The following is a 27,104-nucleotide window of genomic DNA, read 5'->3' as shown; positions in this document are numbered from 1 at the left end:
TACTCACGGGCGCGGGCGAATAACCGGAAAAAACGCTGAAAAAAAAAGCGCGGAAGTAGAAATTGTGTTTTGATATAATTTTAGAATTTTGTAGAACGTTGACGTTGGTTGAATGGTGGTGCTGAGCTCTCATTCATGACTTTCTTTTTCTCGTCAATTTTACTCTGAGAAACAAGGTTTATATCAATCATCTGAGAGAAGAACTAATAGTGAGAGCCACTGGCGCTCTTGCGCCGGCTTTGCCTCATGTTGACAGTGTGAAGAGCAATTTCAACAAGTCCTTTTGTTTTATTTTCTTAATTTTAAATTTAATTTGGTGATAACGAAATTTGGAACATGGAGCAAGTTCGGCCTTGTTATCGAGAGGTCATTCCTGACCAGACACTTCCTGAGAAATGGAAAGACTTCACATTGAACACAGGTACTCACTTCTGTTTTTGTATTTCCCTTTTTTATTGGTAGCTTATACTACAAAATTCTGTATCAAATTTATAGTTGTTTTTTAAAAGTGACCTAAACTCGTATTTGTGTGCTTCTGAACTCTTTACTTTTAACAGAAATACACATCCTACAAAGTTTTCCTAACCTGCATGTTTCATGCCTGCGCTTTTTAAATATTTCACTTTGATGCTTTTTGTCCGGAACAGCTTGTTTCATCCTTTTCAAAGTAACTGTTTTTAAGTTCTCTTCAATAATATCAGCATTTAGTCTGTAATTTGCTCTATTTATTCCTTTAGGTGGTGCTCAAAGTACATTACAAGATATTAAAGTTCCTCAAAGAGCAGGGGGATATGGCTACAAAGATCCTTCAAAGCCATACGGCAGAAACCGCTTTATATACTGGTATTTTTTATAAATTTTAGAGTATTCATTGGCTGTGTCAAATGTTTTATATTGTACCAGCATTTTATTAATGAATTAAAACATGATTTCAGGCGCCTATACGATGACGTACTTGAGTTGATTGAACACAGCTTGGATGTTAATTTGATCGGAAATCAAGTGCGCTACAAGTTTCAAGATTCTCCTGTACTTGAAGGACTTACTATTCATGAAACCTTGCAGGGTATTGTTGTACTTGTTTGTACAGTATCAAGCATTCACAGACTAAAATTTCCGTATCTCGATCGTGGAAATAGACAGGTTTGTTGCTCTAGCAAGCAATTTTTTTGCAAATTTTCTGAAGGTAGTAATTGAGATGCATCATCTTTATAGGACTTCATTTGGAATCAGCATCCTGAATCAAATGTTCAATCCATATTTGCCAATGCTCCTGATGCTCGTGACCCAGCATCATTTTCTGTTATTAGCAATAATGCTACTAGTAAGTTTTAAATTGCAGTCAATATTTTCATTATGTACTTATTGTAAGAGGTTCATGTTTATTCTTATTTTTATTCAATTTTACAGACACCCTGATGCCATATTCTTCAGCTTCATGGTTGTGTTCCAATAATGATGCTCTATTTGCTTTGGCATACACAAATGGAACAATTTTACTTGCAAGACACAATGACAACAATGGTACTGTGGCCACAATCGAATTGAAGCAAGAATCACTTACCTCACGTTTATTTTTCCTAACTGGTGCACTTCGAGGAAGGCCAAGCGAAGAAAATGCTGTAGCCAGCATGACTCTTCACTCATTTGGAGCAGACACATACCTCTTTTGTCTTGGTAGAAGTGGTCAACTTAGGATTTGGTCTTGCAGCAGAGGCCAATGTGTATCTGTTTCTGATGTACTGGACGATGCAGGGGAACAAGGCAAAAATTTGACACAAGGTGCTCAAAGTCATGTCCTGAAGAAGGCAATTAGTTCTGTCAACAATGACAATGAACTTTTGTTGGGAGTTTTTCTTTGTTTTTCCACTGAATGTCAATTTGTGGTCTTGCAAGTGTCATATTTTTCTGGCAGTTTCCGCCCTACGCGTCTCTTTAGTATTCGGGCACCTACCGTAAGATTCTGCTGTGAAATCTTTAATGTTCCATAATCTTTTTTTTTTTTAAGTTTTACATAATTTCTTTTTTTTATAATTTAGGGACAGGATCTTGTGGACTTTGCTCTTTGTCAATCACAACTTTGGGCTGTGTGGCGCAATACTCAAGGCGATACTGATGTTTCTACTGTTAACATTCGTCCCTCTTCTTCTGGAGGAGATGCTTATTGGAGGCACTCTGTCTTGGAACCTGGTCCAGACAGGGAGTTTGTTCTAAATGATGCAATGGTCGATGCTAGGCAAGCGTACATTTCATACATATTTCATCCAGGTCGTTTTTCACTACCTGTCATCATGAAAGCTTTAAGTGTAAATATCTTTCTCTTTTTTTGTTGTTGTTGTTGGTGCCTATTTCTCTTTTACGATTAACTGGTTTAAAACAATGTTCTTCCTTTAGATTTTTAGACGCTCTGCAGACCTCCCGATGATGAATGAAATGGGCATCTCGCCATCTGTCTTAAAAGAAAGAGTTTGTCAAGCTGTTGAAACTGAGATACAAAATGAATTTTCAGACGAAGAGTACCTTGAAATGCAGAATGAAGTTTCTGATGAAGAATACTTAGAAGTAGCCAACCGGTGTTGGGATAAATTTTACTCTTGCTGTGTTCAATACCATCTATCCGGAAGTCGTCCTATTGGGCTGGTTCTCCTGTCTCCTAGTGGTGCTAATAATAGTTTGCCTCCTGTAACATCTGGAGTCGCACTGGTTAACAAGGCCTATGTATCACTTTTGAGACCAATGGATCCATTAGAGATGCTCTTTACACTAGGACTTGGTCATTCTGGAAATTCTCAATTTATGGGTCTGAGTAAGTTTATTGTACATATTTCATTAAAAACTGCTAGAACTGGGTGCATTGCTAGCTTAATAATATTATTTTTCAGACTCTGATGTATCAAACCTGGTTCAAGTCATAAATATGCTAGAATTGCACCTCAGTGAAGATACTAAAATTGGTGTTGAGCGTGATCTATATCGGTTGCTTAGTCCTGAAAAAGTTATTGGCAAACTAGCTCAGGATCTTCTTGGTGACTCAATGCATCAGGTAAAATACAATTTTAATCACATCTCTATGTCATATAATTCTACTTTTCTTTCATGCCTGCTTTTATTTTTTACAGGAATTTGAGTCTGATCTCATGCAGCAACATCTGAGGAATATTAACAACATTCCAGCTGCCATTGAAAACCTATTAAACCGCCTTGTTCTACCACCAATTTCTGACTTTGATCCAAGCCAGATACCAGGTATGTATTCATAGTTCTGTTTATGTACATCTGTTGAATATTGTTTTGAACGTGTGCATATTATTATAGATACGCAACATCAATGGAGTATCTTTCCCTTTAGTTACTAGTCATCTTAATTTTGCAGCGGGAGACATGTCAAGGCAACTGTTGTCAGTGAGCCTTCTCTTCAGCAGTCACATTGGTATCAGTACCATTGCAGAAACCACACGACAGATTGCTATTATGAGGTGAGATTATTTCCATCCTGCTTATTGTTTTAATTTTGGAGGCATGAGGTGCGCAACATATTTTTATTAGGCATCCAGATCAAGGAATGGTTTGAATTTTTCAGATTCTCATTGTGTCGTAACTTGTTGCTATTGCAACAAATTTTGCTACAAAGAAATGAGGAGACCTATGAACTAAGGAGTAGACTGATTCCAAGAACTGTTACCTTGATTCAAGCATACCTGGTAATGGTATGGATTTGTGATACTCCTGCTTCTCCAGTTGTCAAGCCCAATGTTTTGTAAGTTCTACCATCGGTTCCTTCTTATATCAGCAGCCCGTGAAAATTGAGAAAAACTGCATTTTTTAATAATCTTTTCTTTAAGGGAAAGCAGCATTCAGAGAATGTCTATCTTGACACTAAGTGATGCAAACAGTACAGCTGCAGCTATTGCTGCATCTCTAGGCTCACTCAGAGCAATGCAAAAAACTTACTCTCTGCTTGAACTCTTCCTTCAGGCAACTGGTGTGCAGCAAGTGCACAGACAGTTAGCTTGTCTTGGTCCTGAGGCAGACCTCTCAATGCTTTCATTTGTGGCCTTACTTTGCCAACTGATGTATCCTTCTCATAAGATTGCTCTATTTTGCTTAAAGTTGACTTTTTCTTTACTGTGAAATCGCCATTTTATTCCTTAACGAGTACTAAGATGGCCAATATCTGACCATTTTGTGTTTCCCGAGTTCCTCTTAGCCTCTTGCCAGCATTTGCTTGTGCAGGAGTATGTTCGTCTTTCAAGCAAATGGTGTGAGTCAAATATACGATCAAGTAAGTTTTGTTTTCTAAATGAAGTCCAGATAATCAAAATGGTAAGAATTAATGAGAAACTAAATCACACTCTTGTTTTGTTATTTGAAGGAAAGTTTTTACTTGGCTCAGCTCTGCTTGACATGGGTGAAGCTCACAAAGCTCTTGAACTATTTGTTGAAGCTTCCAATGAGCTGAGGAATGAAGCATTTATGAATAGACAAATTGGTGCATTTGAGGAGAGTTCAGAGAGTCGATTGTTAGTTACTTATTACTTGAAAGTAAGTTCGTGTGTATTAAAGTAACCGGCAATTTTATATCAATTTTTATTTTATTTTAAAAATAAGTTAGTTTTTTATACATGGAGCTTTTACGGGGTTCTTAAAAGAATGCCTACCCATTCACATCCTATTTCTTACAATTGTAGGTGATACAGCTGTTCGAGCAACAAAATTATCCTGACTGTGTAATTCAGCTTGCTGAAATGGCAAGTCAAGTAGCTGAAAGGGATGATCCAGATCTAGTATGTACCTAGTTAGTTTGATTGAATATATAGTCTGCTACAAACCTGATTCCAGAATATTACCTTTTCTCCTTTTTAGCCAACTCTCCATTCCATTGCCTTTGTCAACCATCTCCGGCTTGAACACCACCAAGAAGCCTATCAGTCACTCAATTCAAACCCGGACAGTGCTCGCCGCGTAGACTGTTTGCGGCAACTTGTTGTGAATCTATTTGAACTTCGTAGATTGGACCTCTTGCTTGAATTCCCATATGAAAATCTTGTGCAAGATCTGGAAAGAATAGTTGAATCACGAGCACGATCTCTTGATATCAGCAATCCTGCTTTCTATAATTTCTTATATGCTTTCCATATCAAGAAACTTAATTTTAGGAAAGGTACCTAAACATGATTTAAACTTATTTACTAGATAATCATTTTGAGCAGATATGTTAAAATATGGTCTCTTCTAGCTGCCACAGTCATGTATGAGCAAGGAATGCGCTTGGGCTGTGAAGGAACACATTCAGCTGAACTTACTGAGCGGCAAGCAAAATGTTATCTAGCGTGTTTGAATGCTTTGCAGTTGGTTGATCCCAAGTATGCATGGATTGTTAAGCCTGTTGTCTCTAGTGACGGAGATGATGATATTCCTAGCATGAGTCCCAAACGAGGAAGTGATGGGGTAAAGGTAAGGGATATATTATGGTTATTATGTCATATTTTAATTAAATCTCTATTGTAAATTACATGAATTTTCTGTGCATATCTCTTAGCTAAATAAGCCCCAGTGGAAAAGGCAGGTGGATGTCATGGAAATTGAACACATAAGAACAGAGTTTGAAGTAGTCCAATGCCGATTAAGATTGTTGAGGCACTCCCCAGACAAATACAGGCGCACAGGTATAACTGTTATATCCAAGCATATATATCTATCTACTATATCAAATGGCACCATATCTAGTCTATAAAAGTTTATCTATCTAGCTCCAAAGAATCAGAGGTTTGTGTTTTTATCTGTGTGTTTCTCCCCTTAAGGTTGTCGTCTGGCACCAAATGAATTAGTTGCTGTCCTGTCACAAGTTGGTATGTACCAAGCTGCCATCAAATTATGTAGAGCTCACAACTTACCTTACCAGCCTGTTCTTGAAAGTCTTGCATCGGCTTGTGTGAGGCTTACAAACATGGAAAGCTCCAACAGAGACCCTACAACTGCATGGGAGTGGTTGTCGGAGAACGATTTACGAGGTGAGAAATAACTTTTCGTATCTTCAGAGTGGAATGTTGAGCAGGAAATATTTTGTTGTTTAAATCACATTTCAGGTCTTGGCATTGATGAAAGCAATCCTGTTAAGTTAGCTTGGCGTATGCTGGAAGTCACCCTCATGGCCTGTGAAAAAGACATGCAAACTATTCTCCACAGAGCTGTTTCAAACAGACTTTTAGCTCTAGGTGTCTTTCTTCCTAATTGGTTGGTGACATCCTACAAAGTAAGTGAATGAGAACCAATTTAACTTGACTTTTTTCAAGTTGTGATCTATATGGACTCCATTTTGGACTGAAGTAAATTTGTGTATGAGGCACTTCTCTTGTTAAGGTGGTCAGTTGGTTAAAAAGAGGTTTTGAGCACTTTTTCAGAAATACAGTAAATTCTTTTGAGACCCTTAATGCTACTTTCTATCTATCCCAGGAAAGGAATCTCTCTGAATTATTGAGGCTTCTCTTAAGGACTGGACGTCTTATGGAGGCAGGAGCGTTGGCCGTGGAGTGTTTGGTCGCAGGAAGAGACAAACTTAGTCCATATGTCAATCCAACTTGCCTACCTATCAGAACTATTGAACTCCTTTGTTTAGAGTTGAAAAAAGTCACTGATAGTGATGAAGAATATAAAAAGGTTTGTGGGCTTTAAGATGAACATATCATTCCATAATACAGTAATAAGTTCTTATACATGACATATTCCATTGCAGCTCTTTGAGGAAGTGACAACTGCATATTCAGTGTATTTAACTGATGCCATGAAAGAAACAGCTCGTTTGGTTCGGTCCTCTTAATCTACTGCTATGTTTAAATATGTACTTGAAATATCTAATTTTTAAAATATTGAAAACATGTACTAATTTTACACGTTTAACATTGGTTGTGTACAAAGTGTGTAATTTTGTCCTTGTGTTTGTATAGGAGCCTAGTAGTCAACATTATTGTGTGTTATGAACTCTATTTGTTTGGAATTCCATGTATAAAGTGTAATTTTATGAACCTACATTAAAAATTTAAATCTACTATTGAAAATTGCATTATTGTCCTCCAACTTCCTTGACTCTGGATTCTAGATCTCATTATTACAGCCAAAACATATTTTTTTTCCCACCGTTTTACGTTTTATAAGTTTTACCCGTTGCCTGCTTCAATGGTGTTCTCCGCCCGACGACAACGTGTACGTGTACTCGTCGGTCTCTGCCCAACGGACAGACAGACAGTTTGATGGTTGGATGAGGCTGGTGGCTGACATCAGAATGTATTGCATAGTTTTGTGATGAAACAGTAGTAACGTTAGATCTGTTCATATTTCCAACCAAACGGTTGGTAGATTAATCTGTCTACTTGAAAGTGCTAGTTGCCCCTTGTTTACGGTGAGTTTGCTGTATTTTTGCGGTCAAACCATTTTAACTCTGAAGGTAACTTTACAACAACAATATGACTGACAAATGGCACTTGTGGTCAGCATTTGTATACTTCAGTTCGGATTGAAATCGCTCGTTGTGCATTTCATTTTCTCTCTGTGTGTAGTTTTGTGGAGGCGAGGTTTCATGAACTTTTTACTCTGTATTAGTAGCCTAAGTAAAGCCCGATTTGTTTTTATTTTTAGGTTATAGGTGCTATGTCCTTGTATTGAAAACAGATGCTTCCAATTCGATTCATTCGAACTAATTTTCATAAAGTTCTGTCGTTTGATCACATTTCTCTCGGATAACATTAATATTTATTGAATTCTTTAAATTACTGTAAAATACTTTAAAATAATTTGTGCATGTAAGAAGCTTTTGTCTTATCGTCTGCAATTGTCAAATCGTGGCATTGACATTTGATGTACTTGTTCTAAGCTATATCAATAAAGCTACTGTTAAAATTTTATCAATTTTCTTTCATGTGTACTAGATGCCTGCCAGCGGACCAGTTTACCAACCAACCACTGTTAGCTATGAACAGCACGGCCCAGCTGGCTACTTGAGCCAAACTGTTAGTCAGGGCCTTCGGTCAGTCTATAGTATACTTTCATGCTTGTCCCTATGGCTGTGAATTTATTTTACTTTCTGCAGGAAAAAATATAGACCTAAACCATATTTTTATTTTCCAGCGGGGCACGATGTACTCAGTGGCTTCTCCTGATATTGGGATTATTCTCATTAGCTGTTGGCCTCATTATGGTAATTGAAGGTGCTGTTGATATAGGAAATAAACATCAACATGAGGTAGAACCAAGTGATGATAACATGCCCCAAGGAGAGTCAACAGGTAATTTTATGATTTTATTTTTTCCATTTTTCTGTGTGATTTTTGTTAATATTTGAATCCCAGCTTTGATTAATGCTTCAATCTTATTCCAGACTTGGTGATATTGATTATTGGTGCTATTCTTATGCTGTTTGGACTTATGATGCTATCATATTATGTACGAGCTGAACGCCGCCGTAAAAATTGTCCGTGCTTTCCATCCAAAGAACAACGCATGGCCAGACAGCTGCGAGAGAACCAAGCAGGAAATGGACAGGTGGGGCCTTGGTATCAATGAGAACTTGACATCCTGTGGACAACAGCAACAGCACCATGAACAGCACAATGCATGTTCCTTGTACATTGTAGCCTGGACCAATCGAAATGTTCTATCTTATAAACCGTCAAAATCAAAGTCTTAATAACTTGTTCAATTTTTGATTTGTTCTTAAATCTAGCATAAAATTGGTGAGGTTCAATTTTACCATATCTCTGGTTACTTCTACTTCGCAAGGATTTAAACAGTCTCGTGTGGGGTACATGTGTTGCACACCTTAGTTACATGTTTAAATTTATAGTCACTTTGCTTTTTCTCTCCTAAATCTAGTTTCCTGAGGTTATTACAAGTAGCTACAGCAACCTGATTGACTTATGTAGGTCCTTTAAGGATACATGATTGTTTGTAGATTGTCGTAGCAATTTTGGGAACCAAGATTTGAAGTTAGGTATGATAGCTGTTGCTGCATAGGCCATTTTGTAGAGTAGTTTGTTCACATGGTGCTTTATAGTTTGTTTATAGTTTGTGGTTGTTCCTCAGGGAATCTTGTTTATTTTTCATTCTATATTTTTTGCAGCATGGGAATTTTTGTTTAATTTAGTATTTGTAACAACGGTGTGCAACCAATGGCCATTCTCAGTATAATACACCGTTTCAGATTCTGACGCTGAACCCGTCTACCGACCTGCTGGTCACTGCGCAGTATGCCCCAGTGTCGGAGGTCGCATATCAACCCCCCAACCTTGTTGCTGATGAGGAGGAACGGCGCAAACTCATGGGCAGTGATAACAAGGACTGGTTAGTTTTCAAATTTTCCCACTAAACATCCATATTGTGATGTTTTGTTTATTTTTGAGTGAAGCTACATAGCTGCTAAGCAGTCTTACTCATTTGCTTCCAATATAGATAGTTCTTCCTGTTTTTTTCTGTTTTTTTTTTCTGTTTGTAACTTGTATTGTTTGAAATGAGTTATAGTCATCTAACTGTTGTAACATACTAACTCTAATGCATGGAACTGCTTTATTTGTTTGACTCACATAGCAATGAAGAGAATGAACGCATGCTGGAACCTGACCCAAGAATTGTTCTCCGTCCCCTGAGTAAGGTTGAAGAAGCCTAGCAAGACGAACGAGGTATGGTAGTTTTTGTTTTTGTTTTTTTGCTTGTCTGTCATTGTGTTTTGTAACCTCTGTGTGTGTGAGAATATATTTACCCAAGCTTCACCACATTACAGAAGAGTAAACTGGTGTTTTTTTTATTGATTTCAGCATACTGGGACGATGCAGCAGCGTGGGAAAGGCTTCTGGATACCGAAACCTACGAAGGCAGCGTAAGGTTTCGATGACAAACTTCAGAAGACCTCCATCAATGAGCTCTGGTCCTGGTATAGCTCCTTTGGCGAGCGGTGAAGAGATAACACCGTCTTTGCGGTCATCTTTTGCCAGCATTTATTTTAATATGACACCATATGACTCAAAACTCTCGTTGGATGAGGAGGATACCTCCTCTGTTTGTAGTGATATGCTGTGAAATGCAGGTTGTGGTGGTTAGTGTTAAGTCATGTGTACCACTGTTAGTGATCTGTGCAACTCTGACTTCTTTCCTGTGTGGGAAAGAAGGTTAGATATGGAATCACACTTGTAAGTACAGCTATGACTTAAAACTTGAAAGCACTTTTTTCTAAGAAGTAAGATCTTATAACTGTAGAAGTTTCAATTTTGCACATAGGTGTCATAGTTTGAAAGAGTCTGTGATCTGACTGTGAAGCACATAGCTTCCTATTTAGTGTAAGACATGCTTTTCAAGCAGTTTTTAAATATTTTTGTGCATCTATTGCATGAATTTAGTGCTTTCTTTTTTTACAAATATTTATGCAAATTTAAACCTATAGAAGGCTTCTTTCATTCTCCTTTTGTGTAGTTTGTGTTTTTGACTATTGTACATTGCCTTGAACATATGCTAAACATATTCAGTTAGCACTGTAAGGTATTTATAGCCCATTGTGCTTCGGCATAAATTTATTTATTCAAATTCACATTGTTTTCAGTTTTATTTTTATGTTTACTGACTCTTGACTTGGTTCTCAAAAAAAGTCAAGATTCTTAGTGTAAGTGATCTTATTGTTAATTTACCTAACAAAGATAAAACTAAGAAGCTAATTATGGTTACCATATCCAACTAAACATTTCCTGAATTCAACACAGCTGGGAAGAGCAATGTTTCATCTGAGATGAGTACAGTTTAGTTCAAGGTTTAGTTACATCACAATTTTAATTGTTGTGCATCTGTATGAAAACTTTTGCTCTGAAAGGAATTTCTTTACAGCATGCATGCATTCATTTTAAACATTGTGAAGAATGTCAATTTTGAGGCCCATTATAGCTCCAAATAATACAAAAGTATTGATAAGGTCTCATTTTCATTGTATTTGTCAATGATGACGGAATTAGCTCGACAATTGATTGCGATCTATTGTTTCCTTCTCTATATTAATAGTATTATCATTGACTAGGTACTTGTTTTCTGTGCAACTACACTGAGGGCCGCCCAATCGGACTCAATAGACGCGTTTTCTTTGAAATCTCGATCTCACAATGTAATTTGTACATCTTAGCCTTCATTGGGGAGAAAATCAGCAGCAATGATTCCTCAATTCATTATAATGGTATTAATTTTTGTTATGTTCATAGTTCATGCACATTTTCTCACACAATGAGCTCCTCCCTCAGTTGAGTTCAATATCATTGTATTGCAAACCTTCAAAAGAAGTTATCTTAAACTAACTGTAGTGTATCGAATTCAAGTGTTTGGAGGTCAGTGCTGTCATTTGTAGAGGCATGTGAGGTAGAAGCATGTTTTCTTTTGGTCCAAAATTGACACTTTCTTTTATTGTTTCCTTTGTTATTTTTTTTGTTCCTTTGTTTGATGTTTTTATTTGCAACCTTTTAGAATCTGGTTGTGATTTGTTTGCGGCACACTTGTAACTTATCAGTATTTCAAGTTATTTTGTTTTGGTTGTCTTCTTGAGATGTTTTATTCTCTGTGAACACCTTTCACAGACTTAGTATTTAGTGTATTTCTAGTTTGCAAGAATGAATTCAGATCTGATCATCTTCGTGGTTTTAGAAATCTTACAAAATATTTTATATTTGTTTTTTTTAAAATGTGCAACTGTGCGTCCATCACAGGCAAGACTTTTTGAACTTCTGTAGATCTGTAACAACCACCAGTCTTGGTTTTTCTCCATTTCTTTTATTCATATTGTTAAGAAAACATGTTAGATCCAATTTATTATTTTTCTTTATCTTTATCATTTTTTGCCGTTTGCTTGTCCGATTTACTCTGTTACCCTGTTACTCTTTTTTGTTAATTGTCTTTTCTTGCCAAGTGGCGTCTATTTGTGTTATTGTTTTTCTTTCTGTTGAGTTCAAATGAAAGTTTTAATTGTTATCTGAATTAAGACATGTCACTGAGCACAGTCATTAGAACACTTATCTTTCTTTTGCAATCAAGAGTTAAATCTTCCCCACTTTGCAAAGGCAAAACTGGCTGAGGGTGTGGTTGGGTGACTTTTGCCCCAAGAAACATTCATGCACAATGTATCTTAAACTGTAATTTTTTTGGAAATTATTCATCTTATGATTTAACTTTTGTGAAGCACTTTGTGATAAGACTATTTTGACACTAAATTGTGCAGAAGTTGCTTAGTTAGCATCAGACTGTTTTGTATTGTTAACGGAGTTGTACTTTCCATCTGTATTTGTGCTAATAGCACAGACTGCTTTTTAATACAATGCCATTTTGCAATCTTAATTTTTCTAATGTATAATTTAAAGGTTTTATTTTATTTTTTCAATACCAGCAATTAAACTCTATTATAAATTTAAGTGTGTGGTTTTATTAATTTATTTCTACCTCTTTTCTATCCTATTGCTCCATACCATAAAGTTCAATAAGTTGCTTACATCGCAATGGCTCCTTGAGCTTGAAAGAAGCTGATTCATTGTACTTCCCTATCCCCCTACCCCTCCTTTCCCCCAGTTTTTTGGGTTGTATCTGGTTGTATCAGAAAATACTCCTCATAAATTATTTCAAACATAGCAATGGAAAGCACCCAGTAGAAGGGAGGAGAATCTAAAATCTAACGGACCGTGAGGGGACAGTTTTGACCGGTGTGGGAGACCGTGTTACGCCGCAGATATGTATTGAACGCACCCACTGCAGACGACTGGAATGTTTAATATGTCTGCTTAATGACAACAAGTGGTCGATACGGGGGAAAATAGTGGTGTTTCTGCGCTACAGGATATGTTCGTACGACTCCTTCTACCTCTGAAATCGACAGAAAGTTGTTAAGATGTCGAAGGAACCGACGGGAACTGCTGCAGGGCTCACCAACAAATTTCAACGTCAAGATACTGCAACTTTGCCCAATTCGAACATCATTAATATTTTGCCGTTGCGATCGAGTTGTGTTTACACTTCTGGATATTGGTGAGTAAATTGTTATAATTTTTATTGTGTTTTCATAATCTGTAACACTTAATGTTCTTGTGGCAAAGAGTCTTGCGTCTCTATGCTAGCTAATGATTGTCAAGAAATGTTTTCAACTGGTTTGGTTTTAATCAAGAGACAGAGACTTAAATATTAAATGTTACATAAGTTTACATTGCCACTTCATTTTAAACCACTGTCAAATTGCAAAGTCCCTACAAAATGTATCAGTTTCTCAACACTAAAGTAAATCGAACTTTGATGTCATGAAACATTTATCCATCGTGACACAATATTTATTGATTTGTTATCATTCTCTCGTAACTTGTTGTCTCAGGTTGTGTCCGAATTTTCTGATGTGTCAACGCCGTTACATCTAACTTTCTTATGCTAAAGTGACAACCCATTGCAGAATTTTGATGAACACTTTCTGTTTTCAGTGAGGAGAATGTTTGGAAAATGTGTGAGGATATATCCTCACGGCTCCCATCAGAGTTACAACACTGCTATGTGGTGTTTGTATCGAATAAAGCTCGCACTATACCTCTGTGGCGTCAGAGGGCAGGTGAAACTGAGGATAAGCTTGTGATATATGTAAGTTGATTAGAGAATTTATGAGTGTTTCCTGTTCTTGACAAGTTTTGTCTTTATGTTCTTCTTCTTGGACTTCTAATGATTGGTCCATGAACAAATAACTCCTCTGTTATAGGATTATCACACTATGTTGTTGTATATGCCTTCTGGAGAACGGTGTGTTGTTTATGATCTAGACTCTGAACTGCCTTTTCCAACTCATTTTCATAAATATGTAACTGAGACCTTCCGAACAGATCAAGTTCTTGACCCTGATTACTTCCGGTAAGAGAAATGGTATGGAGTAGATAATGCTAAGAAATTGGTCTTTATTGATGAAAGTTTGTTTTACTTTTGTTGTAGGTATTTTAGAGTGGTGCCTGCAGCACAATATCTCCAGAACTTTGCCTCTGATCGCCGTCATTGGCGGAAAGCAGACAACACTTGGTTGAAAACCCCCCCATCCTATCCCCTAATCAGTACTTCAGGTTAGATAAATTATTTATTCTAGAATATTTCCCAATTACAAAATTCCCTAATACTTTATTCAATATGTCTTCTAGCAAGCAGCCACAACATGGACCAATATGTGGATATGGACCAGAGTAAGGGCCCAGGTCAGGTTCTTAATCTTACCCAAATTGTCAAACGATTTTATCAACAGTCCTCTCAAACATGAATATTTTTCTCCAAGTATGTCGACTTTTGATTGAATATCAGTGAGGTGTATTAGTATCATGATAATTGTGCATTGAATATCAATGAACTGATTAATATTTGTGCTGTCTAAATCTTAAGTTCTCATTTTAACATTCAATGCAGCTTCAGCTTCTTGTATTCAAGCGCTGCCATTTTTAACTCTGACAATGCTGTTAGTAATTTTCTCCTTTAATCCATCTCCATCGGTTGCTGTGGGGAAAAAAGCAAAAGAGATAAGTGAGTATTGGCAAACACGTTTTCCTTCCAGTTTCTATTCCATTATCAAATATTGCACATTTATGTGTTTAATTTTAAGGTATGTGATACTTTGTGGTGCCTCTTTCCTAATTTTGCTTTCAAAGTCTTATCAAAACGAATTGCCATCAATCAAAACACACTGCGTTTTGTTTGGTTTCTTTCGTTTGTGGGTGGGAAGGGGATTAACTTGTTAAATTTTGATACTTGTATTTTGCTCATTTTTAATTATGCCAGTTACTATACCTTGTCGAACATTTTATTTTTAAACAAAATTACCTCTGATATGCACTAATTTAATTGAAATATGTTACGATCTCTTTGAGTAGGCCTTGCCTGCTGTGAATCTAGTCAGTCTTTGGTTTATATTGTAAGTGTCATTCATTTTATTTTATTTTGTACTTAGTCTTGAATTCTCTACTCAAATTTAAAGGTGTTTGCAGACACAACTTTTTGTGTGTATTGCAGGTACCAATTGTTACCAAACCACATATATGCAGCAGTTTGGCTGGGCCATCTGTTCTGCCTTATTATTTTTTATTCTTTTTACACGTTATAATAGCGATAATAGCTTTTTTTTCTTCTGTATTAATGAAGTACTCTGATCTCTCATCTGGTACTGTACATTGAATGAGATTTATTGGCAAGTTAACCAACAATGTCAATTGCTTGACTGAAATAAGTCTATCTGACATTTATTCACTTTGATATCCTCTACTCAGAATTAACCCTTTGCACAAATCCTATAACATGAATAACCTAGTCAAACTTTTTATCAGCTTTTTAAACTGTTATTAGTACAAGAGTTTTCTTGAGGTCCTATTTATGTTTACTCTCTTGCTTGCATTGATCGTAATTGATGATGTTGGCTGTGACTTATATTAATGTGCTGTCATAAGCTTCACACGACTAATATTTAAGTGTCTCTTTAATGTTGTCAAAATTAACCGGATCCAGCCCTTTTGACAAGGCTTTTCTCAAATCTTCTCATGAAAGTAAATGAATGTGTGCCTGCATTAGTGCAATGAGTATAATTCTAACTCCTAAGCTTGCTTGTGTATTGTGCATGTGTTCTTCTTGCCTATTTACAATCTTCATTTAATTCATAAATTTGAAATGTGCAACTTGCTTTAATGTCATTTACATATTTCTCAGGAGCAAATTATGCACCAATCTTTATGTATTTGTTTTCAAACATATATTTTCATAAAAATCATCTTGAATATCCTGTCTGTAAAAATTAATGAGAGAACGTTTTTCCTATTAGCTGGAAGAAATTTTGATTGTGTACGCAATTTATATACCAGTTGGCTGATTGACCCCAACCCCTTTCGCAGTTAAACTGCACCGCATGTAGGCGTGTGGGCACGTTTACCTATCTTCCTGACCACGGCACCTTATGGACCCGACCGATTAGGCAACCCATCCGTACGCATGCATGCTGTACCGTTTAACTACAGAAATTTGTGGGGTAAGTGAAAGACTTGGTATGTTCTAATGTTTTCCATCAAATGTCTAAATGTATTGGTCTAACTGATAAAGCATAATTCTTACTTTTGCTTGCAATTTCAAACATTTTAAACTATTTTTAGTGGTTGGTTTTGGTGCTTCAAATAAAAGAGAAACAGACGAGCACACACAGGTGACACTAGAGCATGATCAATACATCAATTTGATGTCAATTTTCAGTGACTGTGACATGTTTTCTTTTTTAGGAAATACAAGTAAAAAACGATTTTTTATTGAATCTTAACAAAAGCATTTAGACGTGTTTCTTTATGTCCCCTTTTTCAGTTTTATGGGCTTTTGATATATTTGTGACCAAGTTTTATTACAGCTTGGGAGCATTGATCACGGCTATTTGTTTTTGGTATGGGATATTATTTGATAAGTTTTCAAAATTTTACTCAATGTTAAGTTATAACTGCTCTCATTTTTTATTTTAAGAGACCTTGCTATCCTATGACTTTTTATTACCTACTTTATAATACCCAGATTCCTGGATCTTTCTTGCCTTTTATCAATACCTCAAGTTTTTTCATGTATGTCTTCTATGTCTTAATTCCACTGGGAGTTTTGTGTTTGAATACAAGAATTAATTTCTATAACATGAATCATTTGGTATACCCAAGGAAAACATTCTCACGAGGATCTCATTGTGATCTCTTTATGGGTTACGAGGTCACCATTTTGGCACTTATGACCTCACCAGGGTGAAAATTGTGGTTTCATAACCCATAAAGAGATCACGATGAGGTCTTCGTCAGAACAATGTTTTCCTTGGGACTGAGTTGCCCATAGCTTTATATTCTGATATTCGAATGTGTAAATTGGCTTTGATAAGATTTGCTCAAGTTCTTCAATTCTGACTACACCCAGAAGGATAATGGGTGTAATTTTCATCTATGTTGACTTAGGATAAGTTTATCTATTCAGATCTGCAGACAATTCTTGCTTTGCATGATCTGAAGTTTTTAATATTCCAGTCATATTCCATTGCTTGTATTGCACAAGTATTTTTTGTGCAGCAATTAAACTATTTTTTTTATTGTAATATAGAACTAACTTAAGAGTAATAACTCAGAAAGTTAGTTGTTTTCAAATCGATACACATTTACCCTTATTAAGTCAATACTAAAGGTGCAATGAAGTTGTTTTCCTCTTTCTTTTTGAAAGTTTTCCTCATGGAGGTTCCATATAGTCACAGAGAGCAAAATGTCCTTTATAAACTACTATTGGTCAAATTTCATTTCATTTTGTATTTCGTCTTTTGTGATTTGTTACACTTCAATATATTGGTCAGACCCTCTTCTTATACTTAGCTATCTGTCCCTTTTAATGTTACAAGGATATTATTACCAAGGCAACAGTGCAAGTAAAATGGAAACTCTACAACATCCAGTTTCATAGTCTGCTTGCCTTTCTAGCTATTTTCATGTCCTAAACTATGCCTCACTTTCCCTTTCACATGAGAAAATCCAAGAAAAAACTGTTGCTCTACATTTACGTTGCTCTATATTTATTGCATGCTGTTTAAAAGCATAAGTCTGACTCAATATTTACAAATTACGTATTTGTAATGTTCTTCATACTTTAACTTTCACTGTTATTTATGGCCTAAAAGTTTATTGTACTATCCTGAACCTTATGATTTGCATCACCTACTTCCCAGTCTCATGATATGACCCTTTTGGATGTCATGAAATATAACATCTTCACAATTCAAGACATTTATTCACCTGTTCCATACACATATACATATTTAATAAGCTTGATATTACAACTGCTTTGAATGAGAACCAAGACATGTATAAGCTGTTTCCATTTTTGACAACTTAGGAAAGTGACATTGACATCAAACATTAGTTTGTAATACAGTATACTAGTATACTTCAAAAGTTTGGAAATCAGTTTAAGTGTGATAAATTTCCAATCTTTTAGTCGTACTCAAACACCAAACACACCATACACACAGGCGCGCGTGCAAGCGCTTGAGATAATTCTAAAATGTTGCTAATATTTAATCTTAAAAAAGGGGAGTGGGGCGGGGGCAAGAGGTTGAGTGCATGCACTCAGGTGAGAATATTTTTTTAGTGTGTGTGTAATTACATCAGAGGAAGTTGATAAACTGACTATATATAGACAAAGTTGGGCATACTACTACTGTAACCTGCAATGATGGAAATAAGAATAAACAACAAGAAAGGTGATGAAGAAAACAAAACTGAAATAACATAATTGTACCATAATCGATAAATAGGGATGACTTGTTTTTTCTGAGAACCATCTAGAAACAACCCTCTAATAAATCATTTTGACTTATGTACACAGAGACACAGCCATAAAATATTTTACCATTCTGCCTCGTTAACACTAGAAATGGAATTACTTAAGAAAACAAAGACAAGTACACACAACTGCAACTGAAATCCAAAGTATTTCAAAATACAAACATGGTACAGGCACACAACATGGCACAGAACCAAATAAAAGTAAACGTCCGAGGGACAACATGTGTCAACCAAGAGCAAACAAAAAGGTTTATGTCTTAAAAAGCAGAAGACAAAACGAAACAAACACTAAAGCAACATGAACAAATCCATAGCAATTAAAAATAATTATTTACAACACTAGTATAAAAGTTCATTGCATTAAAGACCTTTCTTCCTTACACCAGAAAAAAACAACACATTTCTTTCCAGGAGGGTCATAGACTTTACTTATGACTTGAAGTAGGTAGATACTAAATTAAATAGGTTTTAAAGAAGGACAAAAATGATTTAATTGGCAGCAGGTATAAACAAAAAGGAGGAAGAAGAATCAAAATCACAACTCACTCAAATGTTTTGCAGAATGTAGAGCGGAAGAGTTTCTTCATTTAATCTAGGTGCGGTGTGATTTGAGAATTCTTCGGCAATAATTGTATACACCATGGTGCTTAAAAAGGGTGAAAATTAAGTTCCTGAACAAGTTTTACATTGTTCCAAATCCATCACACTCTTTTCAAACAGAACCTATTGGTGCCAGCATAGCATTCAAGAAGGATGTACGGTGTGTCAGGGCTACAACACAGAAACATGCAAGTTTGTTTACCTACTTGCTCCAACGTTAAGGCACAACAGCCCCAAAGATAGGCAAACCTGCAACACTGCTTTGACATGGGTCTGACTCACAATACAACTCAAAAATAGAAACATCAATCCAGGAACTAAAGGTCGGCAAAATATACTTAAACCATGCTTAAACATACAAATGAGAAACACCCTGTGCAATCAATATTAACCTGTACATCACAATCTGGTAGGATTTTGAAAACACAGGAAAAAATACAGGTACTGTTCCTAAACTTTTAGTAAGTGGTACTCATCATTAGTGACTAAGCAGAAGACAAAATTGGATTAATTTGATAATAAGTCAAATTAAAAACAGAAGGCATTCACGATTTTTTAAGCAGTCCCCCACAATATAAGAAAACAACCATACAGGCTCTATGCAGAACCATTCTCAATAAGTTACAACTGTTGTTTTTGTTTTACAGCAATTTGGTAAATTTCAGGTACAGACTATGTTTGTTGACCAATAAAATAAAGAGGCTATTGTACTATACCTTGAGGTTGTCACTAACACACTGAAATACAAATATTGAGTATGAATTATTCCCACACAGATCTGATCAGAGCTTAAGATAGACACACATTATACATAGGTACGAGATTTTTGGAATAACACAATGATCTAGATTAAAGTCTCAAAAATAAACTTTCCAACCGGAAAAATCAATTAAAGCTCTAAAAAGAATGAAGTGCACACAGTTCACCAAGTATAAAAAATTGATACCTAATTTTCTATCATCTCCACGAAAGAAGAAGGTGAGTAATTTTGTCAGGTGACGTGGTTTATCAATCACAAATTCAAGCACATTCTACCAGCTGTGAAAAATCATGAGTTCAGGAAGCTAGCAAGCTGGAACATACCCACTTCAGATAAAATCAGAGACACAGTTCCTTCATCATACAAAGTGCAGAAAATCTTAGTAGAGATCATCAGGGTATTTTATAAATCTTGTCATCCCCCAAAACAATTAATAAACTACCAACATAAAAAACCCACTTAACTTTATTAATATGGAATTTATCTGCATTCTACCATAAAAATAGAAGACTGTGTGAAAGGAGAAAAGCAAACACACATGTATGACACAGGAGAAATGTTTAGATGGAAGAATTACAATACATACTTTGACAAAATTTCTAGATTTACCGTTGCCTATGAAACTAAATAAGTACAGGGCAGGACAAAAAAAAAAAATGGAACAAAACCAGAACAGCTCTGAGCTCTGTAAAATTCAGTTCAGGTTATTGAGGTACGAAAACTTTGAGAATTACTGCTGAGCTAATACCTAGAGGATATTTAAATATCAGTGCTGATAATAGCAACAGTAGTGACAACATAAATATGAGTTATAACACAGAACGCAGTTGTGGGAGAAAAAAAAGTTATGATATGACATGAGTGTAAACAATAGGCAAGTATGTCAAATACATCGCAAAGTGGGTATGGTTCTTTCTTCCCCTCCCCTCTGCTCACTGTCCCATCCTTAACAGTGGAATCACAAGCATTTGGATACAATGAAATCAATTCTATTTCTAGTATTTTCAGTATTAAAAAAAATAATTTAGGATTCCTTTTTTGTTTTATAGATTACGCAAAATCAAAATTCACAAATATAATCAAAATTTATAAAGATTAGATTAGACTGGAGAAGACCAAAGGAAAAATGCTCAGAATTGTTACATACCTCATCCATGAGATCTGCAGCACTGAATGGAAAAAGTGTTTCAAAAGCTAGGTCACAAGTATAATCTACTCTAATACATATGTGCATAATTTCTTTGGTTGGTTAATTGTTTACTTCCTGAAAAATGAAAACAGAACAGTTAATTGAAGTACATAATAAGTATAAACCAAACCAGTTGGCTAAGAACAGAGAAGTTCTTAATTTGCCAGAGACTTGCCTGTAAGTTTGCTCTTGGAATTAATCTGATTATAAATAACCATTTAACACATGTTGTCGGCTAATAGTCATTCTGAGTGTTGTCGAATATGGAAGCAATCAATATGGAAGTGCCTACACATTTGCCTGACCTAAAAATTTAGAAAAATTGAGTCGAAGGTTCCAACAGATAGATGGCAGTGGTCTTGGAAGGATTAGAACTTACTACACATGTTCCATAATGAGTGTGCGCACAGATAACAAATGCTGTGAGCAAGTATAGAAGGCCCTCCTCCACGAGGAGAGATCGGTTTGCAGGGAGGAGCCACACACAAGCAACAACAGCAGTTAAAGGAATCAAGAGTAAATTGAATGAATCACAACGCTGATCGCTCATTTGTGCAACAATTAACCGACACTGAAACAAATTAAAGTTATATCCATATAAATAGAAATCAAAATTTAACTCAGATTCAAAATTGAGCCCTGTTGTAACTGCACTATAAAACAAACTTGAAAACAAACTCACACATATATTTGAAAATAGAGTTCCAACTAACAAAAACATTATTCGAGCATCTGTTGAAACAATGTCATTTGGTGACTGAGTAACCCATACTGTAGAAATCGCCATTAGTATAAAAACAGGAAACAGAGGTCTCGCAGCTTCAACAACTGGCCTCATCCTGCCAGTGCGATCTCGATAGGATCTGCCAAATTAATAAGCAATGATAAATATTGAATGACACCCAAAACCACAAATTAAGACAACAAATATTAACTTACAGATATATGTTCCACAGTACCACTGGTACATTTGTAATTAATGCACTAAAATAGAAGAGGAACTCAAATAGATGACTAGCAGTAAAACCATTCCACAGTGAAAAGTACCACATTTCATGACCAAAAATACCAGTAATAGTAAAAAGAAATATGACAACCTGTAAAAAAAGGAAGTACAGCTTAAATTAAAATGTGTCATGAAAAACAGTTTAGTGCTGTTAATTAAATTTGAGGTTCTCATAACTTACGATCATCGCCCCATCATAGCCCCAGGGTAAAAATAATACTCCTGTGTTATACTTTTCCCAATGAGAAGTGTAGAAATTGAAGAAGACATTCCATAAACAGAAAAACATACGGAAAGTTGTAAGATCAGAGCAACCAAATGCTGAATATAAGCATATGGGAATGAAGGCTGAAGACCATGAATCTAAGCCGTGATCAAAAAGCTCCCCTAGAGGACCACTTGTTCCAGTCCGCCTTGCTTGTTTGCCGTCAATACCATCTGCAACAGGCATAGCTCAAGAAGTAAAAGAACATAATTATAAGAAAACACATATTGAAGCATAATTCTGAAATGCTTACCTAAAGTATGAGCCAAAAAGAGATTAATGGCTGCTAGCAGAAAGACCCAACGAGGAATGGTTGCATCAGGTTTATCAATACTTGATGCATAGAAATTAGGATCATAGTAAGCGAACATGATAAAGTTCACCACAGTAAGGAGAAAGCCGGAGAAGGTGAGAACATTGGGAGCAATCCATGTTGGGCAAAACTAAATATTGACAGAGGAGGATAAAAATAACACATTTTCTGTTATCTCGAATCTAATCCATAATAAGAAAAAAATTAGGACATACCTTGACAACAAAATTCCAAAATGGGTGTGTGATGTATTTTCCAATAGGGCTACTGTCTATTGAACTATACTGTTAACAAATGCAGAAAAAAAGGATAATTAAGGCACATCAGAAATGTCACAAACACAGACCAGCATCAAAATGAAAAAGTTACAAGGTACTTGACAGGCTTGATAAGTTTTTATTTCAGGTTGCTCCCACAATATCTTCTCCAGGCTTCATTTTGTCTTCACTTAAAGTAACAACCATTTTATTTTCACAAGTTGTGTACATATTTTCTTTAATTTAAGGGAAGACAATGTGAAGTCAAGGGAAGTTAAGTCATTGTCGGGGCACTCTTGCACTGTAATCCTTAAACCACATTTATCTCCCTTCTCTATTCCTTTTACTAAAACTTTAAGTGTGGAAGGAAAAGTTAAAAGTAGAGTTAAGTGGAAAAAAAGTTGAAATCCCACAGAACTTTAGTACATTCATTCATTCCCGCCGAGCGACTGAAAAATGCAAGTACGGTACTCACAACAGAGAGGCTGGCAATGCCGTACGCACTGCGCTCGAAATAATGTGCTGACTGATTACCCCCCCCCCCCCCCTCTCTTCCTTTTCCCCCCTCACAATAGTAATTAGGGGGACAAAAATGAGAGCAATCAACCCAAACAAGATATGGACGTGGACGGACAGCCCGCGTGAGGTCGAAGTCTGCATCGCGGCGCACTCTGCATCCAATGTGGCAAACAATGCACACATAAACCGGTAACTGCATGCATGGTCAGGGGTTTGGAATGAATGGCAACAATCCTAATTTCAGGGGGAAAATGTAGATAAAAATTGACTTTTCTTAGTTAACACCTGCAAAATTTATACATGAATATGCTACTGTTCTGCAATACAAATGAAAAGGATGGGGAGCACCCTTTGAACACTTCTAACAATGTAATAAAATATGGTGACTCAACAAAAAATTTTCTAGTATAAGAAACAAATTCTTGATGCTATAAAGCACAATAGTATAGCAACAAAGAGTAAATAAAAAATGAAACTGGGAAAGAATTTGTTTATTCCAGAATTATTGTTTTAAGAAATTATGTTCAAATTAAGTTCAAAAATTTGTGATTTTAAATAAGAACAGTAATGCTGATAAAACACCTTACTACAAGCTAAGAAGAGTTTTATAACAAGATTCGTGGAAAATGGAGGTACGGAAGCAGCACCATTCCAGTATTACGATGAAACATATTCCAGTTCTGATCAAAACAAATGTGTAAGAAAAAACAGAGGCCAAGAAACAGCAATTGCCTTTAACTATATGGGGAGATAAATGTAGTCTGGATAAAAATATACATAGAATTGAACATAAAAACAATAAAATACTACATATAGTCCAAAACACTTGACAATTGACTGATCTGGTTCGAAAGAATTGATTGACACATTAGAGCAGATATGACCGATATCCAATGACCATGACAACAACTATAACATTAAACTTGACAAGTATGCAAGTAATTACAGGCTAACCAAGATAGATGTTTACGGTAATGTTTTGCTTACAAAGGATTTATAAGCGCCTTTCAGTTACTGAAACTCAGATTTGACAAGTATAGTGCAACATATAACCTCACATGAAAATTTTAACGTAACAGGCATAACGCACGAAACAAACCAGTATCAATAATCAAATAAATTAAACCTCAACTTAGAAGAGGGGAGGGGGCTGGTCGACAAACCAATTTACCTTATAAGTTTCAAATCCGGCCAGTTCTTGTGGTGATAGGTACTCATGATCTATGAGCTTGAAGTTACCCATAACGATGATCAAAACCGCTTCTTACACAGAGGGAGAATAATGATGACCACATTGACAGCTCAACATAAGATTCAGAATAAACGTCAGCTCTAACTTTTACTAGATCAAAACAAGGTGCTTAATTTCACACATTGTGCTCCCTCGGGAAAAAAAGAACCGCCGTGCTGTCCCGTCCGTTGCGTTGAGAGATCCACTAGGGATCCATGATTCAAGTCGTCATTGGTCGTCACGGAGAGGGGAGGGAAAAGAGGAGGGGGGTGGGGGAAGGGAGGGGAGGGGAGGAAAGGGAAAGGGGAAAAAGGGGAGGAACGGAGAAACGACCCACCGGGCCGTGATGCCGTCGTGGTATGTGCGAGTACCTGACCATATCCTGGACCGATTGAACACACAAACATGTTAATTCGTCCCCGTATTCTAAAGGAGTGAGTAAATAGTTTTGTGTTATGCTGCGGAATGTATTGCACCTTATTCGTCATACAGAATTTTCAAATCAGTCGTGTCAAGGCTTTGGGAGAGGATTCTTTATTACGTGTCACCATTGACACTGACAACTGTCTTATGTCTGCTTGTATATAAACATATTTGTCCCGGGTGACAGGTGAACTTTTTTGACGACATGGCAGACGACAATTCTATAATCTACGGCCTAGAATTTCAGGTATGAATTTTCAATATGAAACACAATGTTTTAACGACCGTCCTCTGTAGCATGTAGTAAGTTTTTGACAAATGTTTTTAAGAGGTTATTTCCGTTTTGAAAAGTTGTCGATTGAATAACTAATAATTAAAAATATGTAAGCACAATCCATCATTTTTCTCAACTTGCTCCTGTAAATTAATTTCCTTTTTTTTTCCCAGGCTCGTGCTCTGGCACCTCAACTTGCTGAAACCGAGGCAGTTCGCTTTTTTGTCGGAACTCAGTCTCTGAAATTTTCCCAAAACCAAATTCATCTTGTAGAACTTGATGAAGAGCAGAGTTTTGTAAACACCCGGGTATTTCCTCACAGTGTTGGGGAAATATGGTCTGTATCACCATCACCTGTTAGTCATGACATCATAACTACCTGTTATAATACATTAACAGGTAAATAATGCATTTTCTTAGCTGTCTTAGCTGCCCCCAACATTTTCTATTCTTATATAATTTCTTTCACTTTTTAAAAATTTATTTACAGAAGAAAGTACATGCCTAATGAAATCAAGTTTATGGCGTCTGCCATCATCAGAAAGTGATGATCGTGGGGACTCAGATCAAGAGACAGGTAGTGGTCCTCATCATTCTTCAAGTGGGCCTCTTGAGTGTGTGTGTGAATTTGACACTTCAGAATATGGCAAAGAAGTCAAAGTGTCTGCTTTTCATCCTACTGATGGGTCAAGAGTCATGTCAATTGTGGACAATCACTTTCTAATGTTTGATGTCAGTGAATCATCAGCAAAGGTTGGCGTATGGATTTAAAAGCAACTGTGCATTGTGTTCATTTTGGTAATGCATGCGCTAATTACATATGCCTATTTCACAGCTTGTCTCTAAAGGGACCCTTGAAAGTAAAGGTCAACCAAAATTCATGACTGGAAAATGGAACCCTCATCATAAATGCACTCAATTTGTAACTGCAAGTGAATGCAGTGTACGCAGCTGGGATCTTCGAGAGGATAATAAACAAGCGTGGTGTATTGAAGGTGCTCATTCTCAACTAGTAAGGTAAGTTTTTACTCAAAACAAACGAAACCGTGCATTTACTTAGGGATCCAAATCTACCGTATACTGTTGACATTATGATCATTTTATGACGTCTTCTTTCAGAGACTTTGATATTAATCCCAATAAACAGTATTATATTGCATCTGGGGGAGATGACGGATGCACTAAATTTTGGGATGTCCGAAACCCTTCTGAACCAGTTATCTCAAGATCAGATCACTCTCATTGGTAATGATTATGATCTCACTTTGGTTTAAACAAAGTACAAATGCTGTATAGTGTTTTAATTTAATCACTCAATTTTCTCACAGGGTTTGGGCAGTGAGATATAATCATTTCCATGACCAATTGGTTCTAACATCAAGTAGTGATGCTCGCTTAGTGCTCACTAGTGTTGCATCTATATCATCTGAACCTGATGGACACTTAGGAGCAACTGAGGACGAAAGTGATACAAGGAAGGGAATGTAAGTACTACTTTCAAAATTAGAAAAAACAAAATTATTTTAATAGTTTTTTAAAAATGTTGCATACTTAATTTTTTTAAATTTTCCTTTTTGTATGCGTATATGTATGTGTAGACTCGCCGATGGAATTCTAGCTACCTATGACCAACATGAAGATTCAGTGTATAGTGTTGAATGGTCTGTGGCTGATCCTTGGACTTTTGCCTCTTTAAGTTATGATGGTCGACTAGTTATTAGCAAAGTGCCTAAAGCAGTGAAATACAAAATTCTACTCTAATATCTTTGTTGTGTTTTATGATGTTGCTGAGAGTTCTTTTTGAAAGGTGTAGGAAATGTTTTGGGTGGTACATGAAATGCATCTTTTTAATTTGCAATTTGTTTGCCATCATTTGAATGCAACAACACATGACTTTATTTTATTATTTTATTACAAAAC

The 27,104-nt window shown here is 36.2% G+C and overlaps 5 protein-coding genes and 1 long non-coding RNA gene across 13 annotated transcripts; 4 read left to right on the top strand and 2 right to left on the bottom strand.

The window, feature by feature from the left end:
- The first annotated feature begins 6 nt into the window (after positions 1 to 6).
- On the top strand, positions 7 to 7,046 carry LOC113208324 (nuclear pore complex protein Nup160 homolog). The gene is made up of 22 exons (XM_026425280.2): positions 7 to 421; positions 738 to 843; positions 936 to 1,143; positions 1,216 to 1,324; positions 1,411 to 1,955; positions 2,040 to 2,306; positions 2,395 to 2,806; positions 2,883 to 3,043; positions 3,120 to 3,246; positions 3,374 to 3,476; positions 3,581 to 3,757; positions 3,843 to 4,073; positions 4,164 to 4,282; positions 4,373 to 4,542; positions 4,689 to 4,784; positions 4,864 to 5,161; positions 5,237 to 5,454; positions 5,540 to 5,666; positions 5,802 to 6,011; positions 6,087 to 6,253; positions 6,454 to 6,657; positions 6,734 to 7,046. Exons 1-22 carry the CDS (start codon positions 337 to 339, stop codon positions 6,815 to 6,817), a joined length of 4,224 nt encoding a protein of 1,407 aa, XP_026281065.1. The 5' UTR covers positions 7 to 336; the 3' UTR covers positions 6,818 to 7,046.
- Positions 3,843 to 7,219, bottom strand: LOC127748842 (uncharacterized). Its single transcript, XR_008010803.1, has 2 exons — positions 7,159 to 7,219; positions 3,843 to 5,055 (listed from the first exon to the last, which is right to left on the bottom strand). It is a non-coding gene; the product is annotated as an uncharacterized LOC127748842 (long non-coding RNA).
- A 12-nt stretch (positions 7,220 to 7,231) lies between these two features.
- Positions 7,232 to 12,422, top strand: LOC113208334 (uncharacterized). Of its 4 annotated transcripts, none has more exons than XM_026425297.2 (7): positions 7,234 to 7,396; positions 7,923 to 8,020; positions 8,122 to 8,279; positions 8,372 to 8,535; positions 9,239 to 9,333; positions 9,577 to 9,668; positions 9,804 to 9,953. In XM_026425297.2, exons 2-6 carry the CDS (start codon positions 7,923 to 7,925, stop codon positions 9,653 to 9,655), a joined length of 594 nt encoding a protein of 197 aa, XP_026281082.1. In that variant the 5' UTR covers positions 7,234 to 7,396; the 3' UTR covers positions 9,656 to 9,668; positions 9,804 to 9,953. The 4 variants fall into 4 exon arrangements, with proteins under 4 accessions (XP_052119983.1, XP_052119982.1, XP_026281082.1 ...); XM_026425290.2 differs by having other exon boundaries at positions 7,235 to 7,396; positions 9,194 to 9,333; XM_052264023.1 differs by lacking the exon at positions 9,577 to 9,668 and having other exon boundaries at positions 7,232 to 7,396; positions 9,804 to 12,422.
- Positions 12,423 to 12,740: 318 nt separating this feature from the next.
- LOC113208307 (protein N-terminal glutamine amidohydrolase) lies at positions 12,741 to 17,777 on the top strand. 5 transcript variants are annotated; one of them, XR_008010802.1, is made up of 7 exons: positions 12,741 to 13,029; positions 13,470 to 13,623; positions 13,739 to 13,887; positions 13,966 to 14,090; positions 14,166 to 14,295; positions 14,425 to 14,538; positions 15,894 to 17,777. XR_008010802.1 is itself a non-coding variant. In XM_052264019.1 (6 exons), the coding sequence occupies exons 1-5, from the start codon at positions 12,893 to 12,895 to the stop codon at positions 14,279 to 14,281; spliced, it is 681 nt and encodes a 226-aa protein (XP_052119979.1). In that variant the 5' UTR covers positions 12,741 to 12,892; the 3' UTR covers positions 14,282 to 14,295; positions 15,894 to 17,777. The 5 variants fall into 5 exon arrangements, 3 of the variants coding, with proteins under 3 accessions (XP_052119979.1, XP_026281055.1, XP_026281047.1); XM_052264019.1 differs by lacking the exon at positions 14,425 to 14,538; XM_026425270.2 differs by having other exon boundaries at positions 14,425 to 17,777.
- On the bottom strand, positions 17,771 to 24,725 carry LOC113208300 (ethanolaminephosphotransferase 1). Its single transcript, XM_052264018.1, has 9 exons — positions 24,428 to 24,725; positions 22,696 to 22,764; positions 22,421 to 22,610; positions 22,084 to 22,340; positions 21,836 to 21,993; positions 21,579 to 21,759; positions 21,276 to 21,467; positions 21,068 to 21,201; positions 17,771 to 20,967 (listed from the first exon to the last, which is right to left on the bottom strand). Exons 1-8 carry the CDS (start codon positions 24,497 to 24,499, stop codon positions 21,139 to 21,141), a joined length of 1,182 nt encoding a protein of 393 aa, XP_052119978.1. The 5' UTR covers positions 24,500 to 24,725; the 3' UTR covers positions 17,771 to 20,967; positions 21,068 to 21,138.
- Positions 24,726 to 24,805: 80 nt separating this feature from the next.
- On the top strand, positions 24,806 to 27,042 carry LOC113208954 (EARP-interacting protein homolog). Its single transcript, XM_026426249.2, has 8 exons — positions 24,806 to 24,921; positions 25,098 to 25,157; positions 25,358 to 25,583; positions 25,675 to 25,937; positions 26,020 to 26,201; positions 26,304 to 26,429; positions 26,513 to 26,668; positions 26,783 to 27,042. The coding sequence occupies exons 2-8, from the start codon at positions 25,116 to 25,118 to the stop codon at positions 26,943 to 26,945; spliced, it is 1,158 nt and encodes a 385-aa protein (XP_026282034.1). The 5' UTR covers positions 24,806 to 24,921; positions 25,098 to 25,115; the 3' UTR covers positions 26,946 to 27,042.
- Positions 27,043 to 27,104: the final 62 nt, after the last annotated feature.

This window comes from Frankliniella occidentalis, unplaced genomic scaffold (genome assembly GCF_000697945.3).
Source record: "Frankliniella occidentalis isolate FOCC.00 unplaced genomic scaffold, Focc_3.1 Scaffold16, whole genome shotgun sequence".
NCBI classification, from domain to species: domain Eukaryota; kingdom Metazoa; phylum Arthropoda; class Insecta; order Thysanoptera; family Thripidae; genus Frankliniella; species Frankliniella occidentalis.
This window is presented reverse-complemented; position numbering and strand designations above follow the sequence as displayed.